Consider the following 12,830-nt stretch of genomic DNA (forward strand, 5'->3'; position numbering starts at 1 on the left):
CACATATTTATACGTATATGTATAACTGAATCACTGTGCTGTACACCTGAAACGAACACAACATTGTAAATCAACTATACGTCAATAAAAGTTAAAAAAAAAATGAAAGAGGAAATGTCAAAAAATTCTTAAAAATTAAAAATGGTAAACATAACAAAATAATTTAGCAGAGCTGGGTATCATGTCATTTTGTTTCTTGATTAAGTTCACATATGATTAGGCTAGTTTTTATTTGGAACTTCTAGTTATAAAGGTAGGCACACGAGAGCTAAATTTTTTTTTTTTTTGCGGTACGCGGGCCTCTCACTGTCGTGGCCTCTCCCGTTGCGGAGCACAGGCTCCGGATGCGCAGGTTCAGCGGCCATGGCTCACGGGCCCAGCCGCTCCGCGGCATGTGGGATCTTCCCGGACTGGGGCACGAACCCGCGTCCCCTGCATCGGCAGGCGGACTCTCAACCACTGTGCCACCAGGGAAGCCCGAGAGCTAAAATTTAATGTTTGAATTTTTAATGAGTGAAACTTCAGTTTTAGTGTATGGTAATGCACTCACTAATCAAACAAGCCTAGAAGCCTTTTTAACTTTTTAACATTTTCTGCTATAATTCTACAAACTCGACAGTATTCAACACAGTGTTGGCAAAACTACAAGGCTGTGACATCGTTAAGACCCCAAACCATATTTCATGTAAACCACAAACTGGCCAAGCAAGTCAACTTCAATTGTATTAATTTGACACCTAAGTTTCGCTCCAAAAACTGTTTGAGGAAACTTACCAAGAGTATATATGACAAAAGAGAAAAACAGAAATAGAAAGAATCAGGTGGACCGAGAAGATCGACAACATTCCAGAACATAGAGGGTGGGACCAGTTTCAGGGGAAGCATATATTAGTATCTTATTTTTAGCCTGGAAGAGTCCCCAAACTTCTGAAACCAGAACTATAATTTTTGCTAAAAGAAAATTTCCAGGAACAAGAAGTAAAAACAGTAACACTTGGTTTTCATATTAAAAAACAAACAGCAAAAAAGGATCAGGTCTAGGAGAAGATAAATTAGCTTGGAAGGCCAAGGAAGTATGCTGGCTGCGGAGTTCACTGAGGTCATGCTGGAGGTTGGGTCTGGAGTTAACAGGAGGTCAAAGGAGACAGAACCTGGAGCACAAGCCGTTGCAGCCCACACACCCATTTAAGCTCTGCACATCTACGTACACTGGCCCCAGGTTGTGAACAAGGGCAAAAGTAAGGGCTTCAACTCTTATTTCTTCTACTGATGCAGGTCACCATTGTTCTTCAGGGTTTGCTGAGTTTATGTATAATTTTCACAGATTTTAGGAGTGATAAGGGATAAACCAGTATGGGCCAACTCTTAGTTAATTAGAAATTTTGACTAAAGGAGAGTCCCTATTTCTCCAGCATGCAAGAAACCTAACTTTGATTGTAAAATGTTAAGTTTGTTATACACCGAACACTCTCACAGAACATGCTGTGGTCCAATCATTTACTAGGCGATGCATCTTTCTCACTAATAAACAGAAAAACTTTGACAAGTATTTATTCATTTATTTCTAAGTACTGTAATTTTCTGTTAAGCAATAGATTATATTGCCTGGAGGTGGAGCCAATCACCAATTAGAACTTTTTTGGTAATTAGGCTATTTTGATCTATTACTTGGAACAAATCGGTCGTTCAAGAATTAATTCAATGTTCACTGTGTAAAATTGCTAAACTATTGAATCCTGATGCTTAGAGTCGAAGCCCCGACTCCTTTTAAACCATGTGGACATAAGGTGGTGCTAGAGATCAGAAAAATTCTTCCTACTCCAGAAATCAGAAAATAAAGTAAGGAAATATCCTCTTGAAGTTTGTGTATCAGGTTTAATTTTGAAAAGCTCTTCTCACTTGATTGATAAATGTCTAGAATACAGTTCTGAAAAGTTATTTTTATTAGAATTTAATTTTCTGATGTGAAATATTTTTCTGCAGGTAATCCGAGCTTTGAGAACATTTCATCAAACAAAGTGGATACATTTTTCTTCTGATTCTGCTCTATCTTTATTATCTTAAAGAGAAAGTACAGATAGATGATATCTATATACCAGGGGTCTCTAGTGTAAAAACAAATCCCAAACCAGTGTAGGTGTGAGAATGAAACTGGGAATTCTGAGACGTCTTCTAGATAGTGTCATTCAGGCACAGAATATTTAAACCCAACAGTTTAAGCCTATGACAATATGATTTAGCCACAAAGTTGACCTAAATAACAGATAACCATCCCCTGGGCCATTATGGATTCTGTGAGTACATAGGTAATCTTAGACTGAAGAGAAGCTAGCATTTCAGATAAAACTCAACCAATGAGGCAGATGTGAAAATGGAATTAAGTCCCTAAAACACATGCTTGGAGGTTTCAAACCACAAGGACTTTCTCTCTTAGGTAGAGATTGAATTTGCAAACATATGGAAGAAAATTCTTCTCTATCTAATCTTTTTTTATTTTTTAATATTTATTTATTTATTTGGCTGTGCCAGGTCTTAGTTGCAGCACAGGGGATCTTCGTTGCCACGTGCAGGATCTGTAGTTGTAGCATGTGGGATCTAGTTCCCTGACCAGGGGTCGAACCTGGGCCCCCTGCATTGGGAGCATGGAGCCTTACCCACTGGACCACCAGGGAAGTCCCTTCTCTATCTAATCTTGAGGGCAGCTCTGGTAAGGGGTCATTACATCGTTCTGTAAGATGGGCATTGAAATGCAGAGAGTAAAACCTCTTGAGTATATTCACTTGGAGGCAGTGTGGTCGGAGGGTTCATAGCACACGTACTCTGGTTTCTTTGGGGATAGGTATCTGAGATTTGATAGCTTCTAGAATTACTCAGGAAAAAAAGTGTTACCTGGTAGTCTCCAGCTAATGGCTAAATAATTCCCAAAAGAGGGGTTAGACTTAAGCAGTGGTGCAGTGTTTGTCTCTGCAGAAGTGGGAAGAAACAGATAGGCCAAAAAATGTTAGTCAATTCAACACTAAGAATTAAAATTTTCCTTACAGCTTCTGAAGATCATGGTACTTCTTAAAGCCATCAGGAGGAAGTTTTCTTATTAAGTTCCACTTGAGTGACCTGAAATAAATGTAAATTTTGGTTCTTACTTAAAGGTTTTTTCTTTACTTTTAACAACATTATGAATAATTATAAACTTTATTTACTTTAACACTAGCTTTCAGGAAACATTTTGCTTCATGATGTCACTCTTGTATTCATAATATCATTTAAAAAATTTTAGAGAGATTTTATTTGAGAGGTATTTTTATTTTTATTTTATTTTTTTGCGGTACGCAGGCCTCTCACTGTTGTGGTCTCTCCCGTTGTGGAGCACAGGCTCCGGACGCGCAGGCTCAGCGGCCATGGCTCACGGGCCCAGCCGCTCCGCGGCATGTGGAATCTTCCCGGACCGGGGCACGAACCCGTGTCCCCTGCATCGGCAGGCGGACTCCCAACCACTGCGCCACCAGGGAAGCCCAGCACATACACTTGATTGCATCTTTTGTTTAGATAAAATGTGGCGATACTAAATACTTCACAAGATTGTTATGAGGGGCTAACTAAATAAGTGAACATATAGAATAGTTTAGAGTCAGATCTATCATGTAATAAATGCAAATAATATCAGCAATCATTATAACTGACCAAGGAACAATGATATCATCTTGTGACAACGCATTATTAATAATGACAAGTACACCTGAGTTATGGTACAGTTTCACAGGGGCTGTTCTGGCTGTCAGGATGAAGCCGTTCTTTTCTACTTACATTAAAGTCACATTTGAAGAAACTGATGGAACGGCTCGTAAATTGGTCTCGTCACAATCAAGCTCTAAACCTCGGCAAAGACATTGCACGGGCACAGAACCGACCACTGAATAAAGAGGAAGCGGTAAGGAATGGGGATGATGAGGGACCAGGAACAGGAGGGTAATGAAAAGAAAGAAACAAAAAGCTATAAGAAAATCATACACAAAAATGTGTCATGTCTTATGTACGCAATTTGTGCAAAGCTTTAAATTAAGGTTCCAAAGTTTTGCTTTTAACATTAAAATGATGCTAGAACTTGAAGAAAAGGAAACATATACATTTACCAGCCCATGCATTTAAAGAAAAAAAAAAAAAAGCAGCCTGCCCCTCTCCATTTGTTGCAAAATGAATGAAGTCATCTGCTCTTTCTTATCCTTGGAGAGTAGCTACGTCCCAGGGTGACAGGACAGGGTGTGATGGGCGTTAATGTCCATATTAAAGCTGCTGTTTAAGAATAAATTATTAATAGTTTTAATGGAAGACGAAGCCCTTTTTAACTAGCAAGAAAGAGAACTCAACTCTGAACTATAGTGCTGGGAGATTTTTTTTTTTTTTTTAATTCAGGAGTTCTTCAAAAGACTTCTTTTGGCCTATGTAGGGATGTAAGGATGCCTACAGCTTCACTTGAGGAAGTGAATATTTCTTATGCATAGCCATTCTGTTCTCACTGATGAGAGCTGGAAAGAGAGAGGAAATGGAATGTATGCCTTTGATTACCTTGTGGGGCTATAGCGGTAGTTTTAAAGATGTGACCTGATATTTCTAAAGTCTGTTAGAGACTTGCAGTGGGGTGTTCATATAGCTAAGCAACGAAATGGGATTATTATTCAGAGTAATAGACATCATCTGACTGCTGACTTGATGGGGAATGGACGATTCCTGGGAGCAATGAGGTGTGTTCTTTTCTATGTTTACTTTGAAACTCTGCACTTAGAGCAGAGGTTACAGCCTTGAATACCTACAGGGGCAGGCAAAGCGGGTAGAGACTGCACCCGGGAGTCCCAGTGGGACAGCTTCTCCGAACTGTTGGCCTATATTACAACAGGAACATCTGTGGCCAAGTCAACCAACTTCCTCAAAGAAGCCAGAAAGACAATGTTTCGTACTATATAATTACCTACTTAAAAATAATAATGCCTAACTTAAAACATTTTAAATCATCATAGGACAAACACAACTTCTTGTGAGAACTGTCTGTTTGCAGACTTTTAGTCTATAACCTTTACAGTAAAGCTTCTGCAGAGTAGAAAGTCATCGTGATGGCAAAGGAGACACGTTGAGGCAAAGCTGGGGGGTGACAGAGATGCACACGGGCGGCTCCAGCCTTGGAAATAGTCACGTGTCTCTTTGCTCAGCTATGAGGCCACAGGTGTTTTCCCTCTCCTCCCAAATAACTCTGCAGACTCCCTACAGGATCCTGAGAGCTCACGATCGATCGTAATTTAGGTTTTGTGTGTTTTGTAAACAGAGTCTGTGCCAAGAACTTTAAAACAGGTTTATGGTTGTAAGTGACCATTCTGGCGATGGAGCTCTGGAAACTGATTCTCTCTCTCTATCCGCTGCTAATGTGAATGTTGTGGGGATGGGAGGTGCAGGGTTAGGGTGGAACACGAAGGTCCCGAGAGGGACAGTATGAGAGGTAAAAATGGAGGGCAGTGAAGTTGGCATTAATCCAGTGTGTCTTTTCTATTATGCAGACTGAATTCAGATAATCCATATATGCTGATCACAAGGTTACCTGTGATAGGGAAAGATGAAAAAATGACACCTAAATAGCCAACCAGGAAAGAAGGAGGAAACATATTGTCACTTACAGAGTATTTTGAAAAGTGTATAATATGGAAACCTGATTATGCTAAAATGCTACCTGAAAATATGATAAGAATGGATTGCATAGAAAATTTCAACTATGTTCAAATAAAAAAAGATGAGTAATGCACCAGCAAGTTAATGCTGGTAGCTTCTGAGTGGTGAAATTATGGCTGAGTAAACAATTCTTTCCAAATCTGCATACTTTCCAAATGCTTGAAATTTAAACTTTATTAATATATTGGTTAGTGATGGATGTGTTTCCCATGATATTTTTCTTGAGAGGTGACTTTGTAACTGTGAATTCCTCACATTCTTTCATCCAGCCAAAAAGTATTATAAGCCATTTTCAGTTAAATTTCCAATAAATCCTTATTATAATCTGATTTAAATAAAGTGGTACAAAAAAAATAATAAAGCGATACCATAGGAACCTTCATTTAAGTTTCACCCCTTAATCTTACGTTACACTTCCCATTTCATTCTTACACTGCTTTTAAGCTTGAAAAAAGACATTGAATTATGAATTGCCACCCCTCCCCCATCTTTCTTGAAAACTGTAATTAAAAATTATATATTTGTTCATTACTAAGAATTGATAAAACGTCGCCTTTGTATTTTTTGAAACATTTTTTTTGTGTGTGTAGCTGCATTCCTCTTATGTAAGTATACTTAGGACACATTTCTCCCAGAGTTCATCATCGAGCAAAAATTTATTTCTCTTGCTAACTTGATCTGTTTTCCCCCTTTGTTTATTTTTGTTTTACAGACCAGACTATGAAAAAGTCATGTAGCCCATTATTTTTCCTCTTTGACTTAATGACTACAGAATTAAGAACTAGGCAGTAAATTTTCTTAGTGAGGATTTCCTTATCTAATTTTTCTTCTCCATTCCTTTTCCCACTCACCATGGAATTTTTGTCTCTTATGTCATGTTAATGGGTTAAGTCTGTTCGTAGCCATATTTTTATTGTAAATTGCCTAACATCCTTTTGGGAATAACGTGAAATATAAAAAGATTAAATTAAAATTTAAGAAATGAAAAGAAAAGGATGTACAATAAAACAAGAAAATAAAAACTACATTTTGAGATCATATGTCTTAATCCATTCGTTTTTTGCCTTGTATTAGTAGTTAAATTATACCTGTTAACTTTGTCCTTTCCCAAAAGCTTTTAGCTCTCTAATGATAAAGCAATCTGATCTCCATATTTGACAGGAAGACAACATGAAGTTGAGATAGATTGCTGAGTGACCTGTGAGACTTACAGGAGGGACGTATACCCCCTTAAAGTGGGGTTTGCTAGCAGTTTTTTTTTTTAGTCTCTTTTGAGTAATGAAGACAAAAAATATTTAAAAAATTTAAAAAAGCTGTACTTTACAATTTGTGGTAGAACATAAAGGGAAAAATACAGTGAAGTATCCTTTTCCCCAACGTCTGCTTTTTAACCAAGGTTTTGAAAAGCTAGGATTAAAATGACAACTTTAAGACACACATTTACGTTGGAATAATTTATTAGAAGAGGCAACATTTATTTAAAAGGAATTATGTATATAGATCTTTCTGATCTTAAAAATTATAGCTTACCCTCAATGTTATACCCTCCTACAGACCCTCTCCAGGGTTTTTGTAAGTTTTCGGTATGTGACTAAAAGTAGCTGATTATAATTAATAAGGCTTTTTTGGTAGCTGTGAGGTGTGGCTTAGACTCCAGAAGCTTTCTCACTTACAAACGTTAAAATCCAAACAGATTCTCTGCTCTTCTATTTTCAGTTTCCTTTATATCAGAGTTGCTTTTATATCAGAGTTTATAATTGTTGTGAAAAGGGGGCATGAAAAATAGCAACCCTGATGGACTGACATTAATCTTGTTCACAGCAGTACCCGGCATGATTTATTACCGTTGCACTTATGATCCTTGAGTGATCGTAAAATAAAATCCTCAGTTTAAGGCTGCGTGTCTACTAGAACATTATAATTTTGCAAATAGAAAACTATAAATTTTTTAAAATGTTGGATCCAACTTTTAAGAACATGGTGTCTTACTATGAACCTATAGGCAAGGACCGTCATTCCCTCTGATTACTTACAGCATTCAGATGTTTCTGCCACAAAAGGATACCAGGAAGTCATTTTGTAGTAATTGGCAAAATATTTGTCAAGTTGCATAGACCATCCGTTGTTGTCACCTAAAATAAAGATCACAGAGCCGAAAAGTTCAAGAACAGAAATATTCTGTTGTGTCGGGGAAAACAGGTCCTCTCTTTAGAATAATTGAATGACCTATATGAGAATAGAATCTAAAAAAAAGTGGATACAGGTATATGTATAACTGATTCACTTTGCTGTACAGCAGAAACTAACACAGCATTGTAAATCAACTCTACTCCGATAAAAATTAATTACAAAAATAATGAGTGATTGACAAACAGAGGAATGTCATCTGGGAGCTTGTCACAACATTCTCCAAAAGGGACACATTATCTGTCTCCATATAAACTTGCTATTCCTCCTAAATTCTCTGGATTGGTGAATGGTCCCTACAATCTATCAAACTGCTCAAAACAGAGAAATTGAGTTTTTTGGAATATGCTCATATCTGATTAAATATACTTTGTACAATTTTCCTCCATCTCCATGTTATTTTCTTATTTTTTCATGGCTCATTAACTCTTCCATGAAGATTACATTTGGGGAAGGAAAGGTATTCTAACATAAGTGCTATGTATGCTTGTAAGAGTATACTTCCTATTAAAGTCCCACTAAAAACAAACTGGAAAGAAGATAGACTACTTAAACATTGTATTTATAGCAGTTTCCATCCTTTAGTATTAACTTCTTTATTACAGAAGGTTTCAAAATAAATAATAAAGGTTTTAGTATTAACTTCTTTATTACAGAAGGTTTCAAAATAAACACCAGTAGCAAAGTAGTATGATGATATCTCAAAGATATTATTATATCTCAATGATATCATTATGATATCTCAGAGATGACTGATGGACCTCAAGTTTACCAACTGCAGATGTCAGCCTGAGACTCCAGCTGAGTGCCAGTAACTGGGTGGACAAGAGAAGCACCCCAGAAACAGCAAATCTCAGCTTCTGAACACCCAGGAACCAGGTCAAGGTGCCTCCCCGACCCTTGACATTGTAAAGAAGGTGGCACCTTAGGAAGAGAAAGAGGAGGAAGGGAAGGAAATCTGAAAGAATGGGCTTGTTCAGGCAAATAGAGATGGTAGCTTGTTGTGACTGTGGGATTTAGTGCATGTTTGCTCCCTCTGCATTTTATCTTCGGTTTAGAATGCTTTCTTGTTCTTCAGAAGCTGGTAACGTAGATCTATGTTGTCCAGATCCCAAGCAGCTCAGGTTCTTGTTATAGAAAAGCTTCTACCGAAGGGACTCACTCCTGCGAGACTGAAAGTTTGTAGACACCAGTCTTGTGGGTACCTAGCGGAGGTGGGGCAGTTATCGTGGCCAGTCTCAGGTTCCAGCTCCCTGGGTGAAGAGCTGATGAGCAGTAGTAATGGGGCAGATGCTTGCAACTATGGTGGTGTTTTCCCCACCCCTGACTCTTGCTTCTATTGTCTTTATAATGATTCTATAAACACATTCTTCTCTGTATGAAATCTCTTTTTTCTTAAGCAAAAGCAAAAAAAAAATCTAGAGTGGTTTCTCTTTCCTCCTTCCAGAAGGGATTGCAGATAACAGAATCTCAAGGATAGTAAGGTTGGGCTGTTTATCTGACCTGGATGGTTTTGAAGATAACGGTAGTCCGGTCACCATTACAAAATGGTACTTTCATAGTTTATGGCACACAGCAACCAGAAAAATTTGCTTCAATGATCACTCTTGGCTTCCTGGATTAGGAGCCTCTTGGAAGGATAGACTCTGGCAAAGTGGATGCTATGGTAACTCATCAGAATGAAATGTCAAGGGCTGTGGAATGAGATGACTACGGAGATGGCCCCAGAGAGATTAAGGAAAGAAAATGACAAGCTTAGGGTATGATGTCCTCAGCTCAAGAAAATTCAGAGGACCAGGGAGCTGCCATGACTACCCTAAGATAATCTTTTATCTCTTGGGACCTCAGGACTCAGATAGAATCTGATCCAATGGGTTGCTAAGGTTACAACATAAGCTGAATTCACATTTTGTCCTGTCTTTTAAGTGCACATTAGGACACTGATTTGGAAAGAGAGGGACCCTGCGAATTGTAATGGGACTTTTGAACGTGTTCAGTTAAATTTGCAAACCCTAAATCCTCATCCGACTGAGCCTTCCTGCCCAGCATAAATGGGTCCCTTCCCCTGTCTGACCAGGTTACTTTTTTGTTGGAGGCCTGCTAGTTACTTTACTTGACAAAACTAACTTGTCAACTCTCCTAGTAACTCCATTTCGTCATTATTGTGAACTCTACTTACAGATGGAAAAACTGATTCTGAGAACTTTAAGTGATTTGACTAAGAAACAGAATTATTAAAAATAACCAAAGAATTAAAATAATACCATTATTTTAATGTTTTCTTTTCTAGCTCCAAAGATGATTGAATCAGTTTATACTCCTCTTATAGAAATTCCAACTTTTATATGACATTGTCTTTAAATATTTAGCTGTTACTATCTGTTACCTATTTATTGTTCTATTGCCTGTTTCATTTCCATTCTTGAGGCTCTTACATCAGCATTGTGTGAATTATACAAAAAATTATTTAACAACCAGAAGGAGTTATTAACTGGAATTTAAGCTTATCATTATTATTGTTATCCATGGATCAATGGAAGTATTGTGAATCATTTGTAAAAAAAATTTAAAAATAAATTAAATTTCATACTAATGTTATGAATTTTTATACATTTATAAACGTTACAAATGAAACACGTGGTTAGAGAAGTCTTTTGGCTCTGGGTATGTTGAGGCACTGATTATTTTTACAGACGAGTTTTTATGTATCTACAGAGCGAGGGTGGAAAGGTCTGAAGGACTCAACCCCGCAGGCTGCCAGGGCCTGGTTGGGGGGCGGGGGAGAGGGCGCCCATGCTCACTTTCGTGTCCTGACCCATCCTCCTGGACCTCAGAACACAGCGATGGGACTCAGGCGAGGTGCTGCATCGCAGGGCTGGGCCTGTATCCGCAGGTGGTGTCTCACTGCTGCTGTGACATTCATGAGACAGAGTGGTTGGGTGACCGCCGGAAGACGTTGCTTTTCTTTCTCTCTTGTTCTTCAGCAGGCCCTGTATTTAACTGAGCTTTTCAAGTGAACTGTTGCAATTTGCTGCATTCTTACCATTAATCGGTGGTGCAGTGCTTAACATCTGTTCTAAAGGGGTTCACTATACCTGGTGTAGTTGCAACACTTTAGTCCAACAAATCCAAGTGATGTAGTTATTTATGCTACTTCTCTGTCTCTTTCTCAATCTTATTATTTTCTCTCCTTTTCTACCTCATTGTACCTCAACACACACACACACACACACACACAAAGACACAGAGTTGAAAAGAGAGGGAAAAGAGAAAGAGAGGTGATGGGGAATTTGAGAATGCAGAAGGAAACAGGGCAAGACGGCTTATAGCTCTCGAAGTGAGAGCATATGTTTTGCGGGGAGATCTCTTTTTGAATAGCAGCATCTTCAAACAAACAAGCTTCTTTGCAATTAGCATTTACCTTCTTCCCTGCCTTCCCAAAGCATTTTCTTCTTCCCACCCATTACTTCCTCTCACCAGAAAACAGGAACACAGAACATAGAAGATGTAGCCAAAATTGCAAAGTTGGAAAGTTAGCATTTTTAAGAAAACAGCTTTTGGAATACGTGTTTCTATATCTTAAATCCCATACCCTTCATATTTCAAGGATGTATGGGACAGTGGGCAGAATGGTTTTTCATACTTTGCTTGTGATCCCACTGAAATTTGACTCTCTGAGTTTTCTCGAGGTATCACACAGTAGAGAGCACAGTACAAGAGGGTATTGCGTTAGGGGATGTGGTTCCTAGTGTGTGTTGCTAGTGCTGTATGAACAGCATTAAGTATATATATTTACTAAAAATAGGTTTCTTTAAAACTAAAAACATGTAATGATGCTCTGAATAAGAATGAATGACGCAGACCAAGAAAAATCTGGTCTTGCGTACTGCCTGAATAAGTATGTGCTAATTCAATGAATGAATGAATGAATGGGTCTCTGTCCTCAAAGACACTTCAGAGAAAACCCAGTCTCCCTGATGTTATAATAAAATTTGGGAACTGAGGCACTTAACAAAAACACAGATTTCCAGGCTCCTCTACCGGAGACTCTGATTTATTTGGCCAATATGGGGTCTGGAGGTCTATATATTCCATCAATGCCCTGGGGGAGTCTTACAACAAGTTTTGGAAGAACTGCATTATGGGATTTTCTCTGACTAGAGCCCTTCTCATGTTGCAGTGGAGGATGGCTAGATTTAGCAGAAGAATCCTGTCAATCAGAAGGATCAGATGTCTTTTCCTTAGTAACGTTGCTGTTAACAAGATGAATGCAAGTGGTCCATAATTTAAGGGCACTTTGCTCATATATCTTGTTACTTATTATAATCTGCTTCATACTGTGCCTATTTATATATGTGTTTTATCTCCTTATGAGAGTACGATAGGAATTAATCTTCTTAGCTTATGTATTTTTATTGCCTCAGTGACTTCTAAGGTACTTTTAATATAGTTAAAACATGACTTTTACTAGCTCTCATAAAGTATATAAAATAGTAAATCATTATTTCATTTGCATCTAGTATTAGTTACAATTTATTTTATGGAAAGGTGCGTTAGACACACCAATCTGAATTCTGGAGAATGCATCTCTCTTCTCCATGCTCTCACATTCCCCGGCATTGGCGCCGGGGGTGGGTGTGTGGCGTGTCAGGGGTTGATGTCTGGATGGGAATGGGAAAGCTCCAAGTTTCTTGAAGCACTGCATGGTTGTGACGGTGCTATATTAGGCTTTCCTCAAGTTGCTTCCCAGGATTCTTCTTGAGAAGAGAGTTCTGTGGTTAAATATGCTTGGGAAATGCTGAATCCTGTATCCCCACTTGGAATTACTAATGCAGGCTAGTACGATGAAAGGAGAAATCAGCCTTAAAGAAATAGCTTTAATTTTGTTTAACCCTTTTATATGCCATCTTTTAATACATGTTGGGAACTGTTTG

General features: G+C 38.3%; 1 protein-coding gene across 3 annotated transcripts in view; it reads right to left on the bottom strand.

Annotated features, from left to right (window-relative positions):
• Window positions 1-12,830, bottom strand: part of RXFP1 (relaxin family peptide receptor 1) — a 96,913-nt gene that overhangs the window by 36,246 nt on the left and 47,837 nt on the right. For 2 of the 3 annotated variants that reach the window (XM_060298826.1, XM_030865752.2), the window contains 3 exons: window positions 7,743-7,841; window positions 3,802-3,907; window positions 3,040-3,111 (listed from right to left, as the gene is read on the bottom strand). In XM_060298826.1, coding sequence (XP_060154809.1) covers window positions 3,040-3,111; window positions 3,802-3,907; window positions 7,743-7,841 — 277 coding nt within the window. The remainder of the gene's footprint in view (window positions 1-3,039; window positions 3,112-3,801; window positions 3,908-7,742; window positions 7,842-12,830) is intronic. The other variant, XM_060298827.1, reaches the window with a different exon arrangement.

The sequence above is a fragment of the Globicephala melas genome, chromosome 5, assembly GCF_963455315.2.
Source record: "Globicephala melas chromosome 5, mGloMel1.2, whole genome shotgun sequence".
Lineage (NCBI taxonomy): Eukaryota > Metazoa > Chordata > Mammalia > Artiodactyla > Delphinidae > Globicephala > Globicephala melas.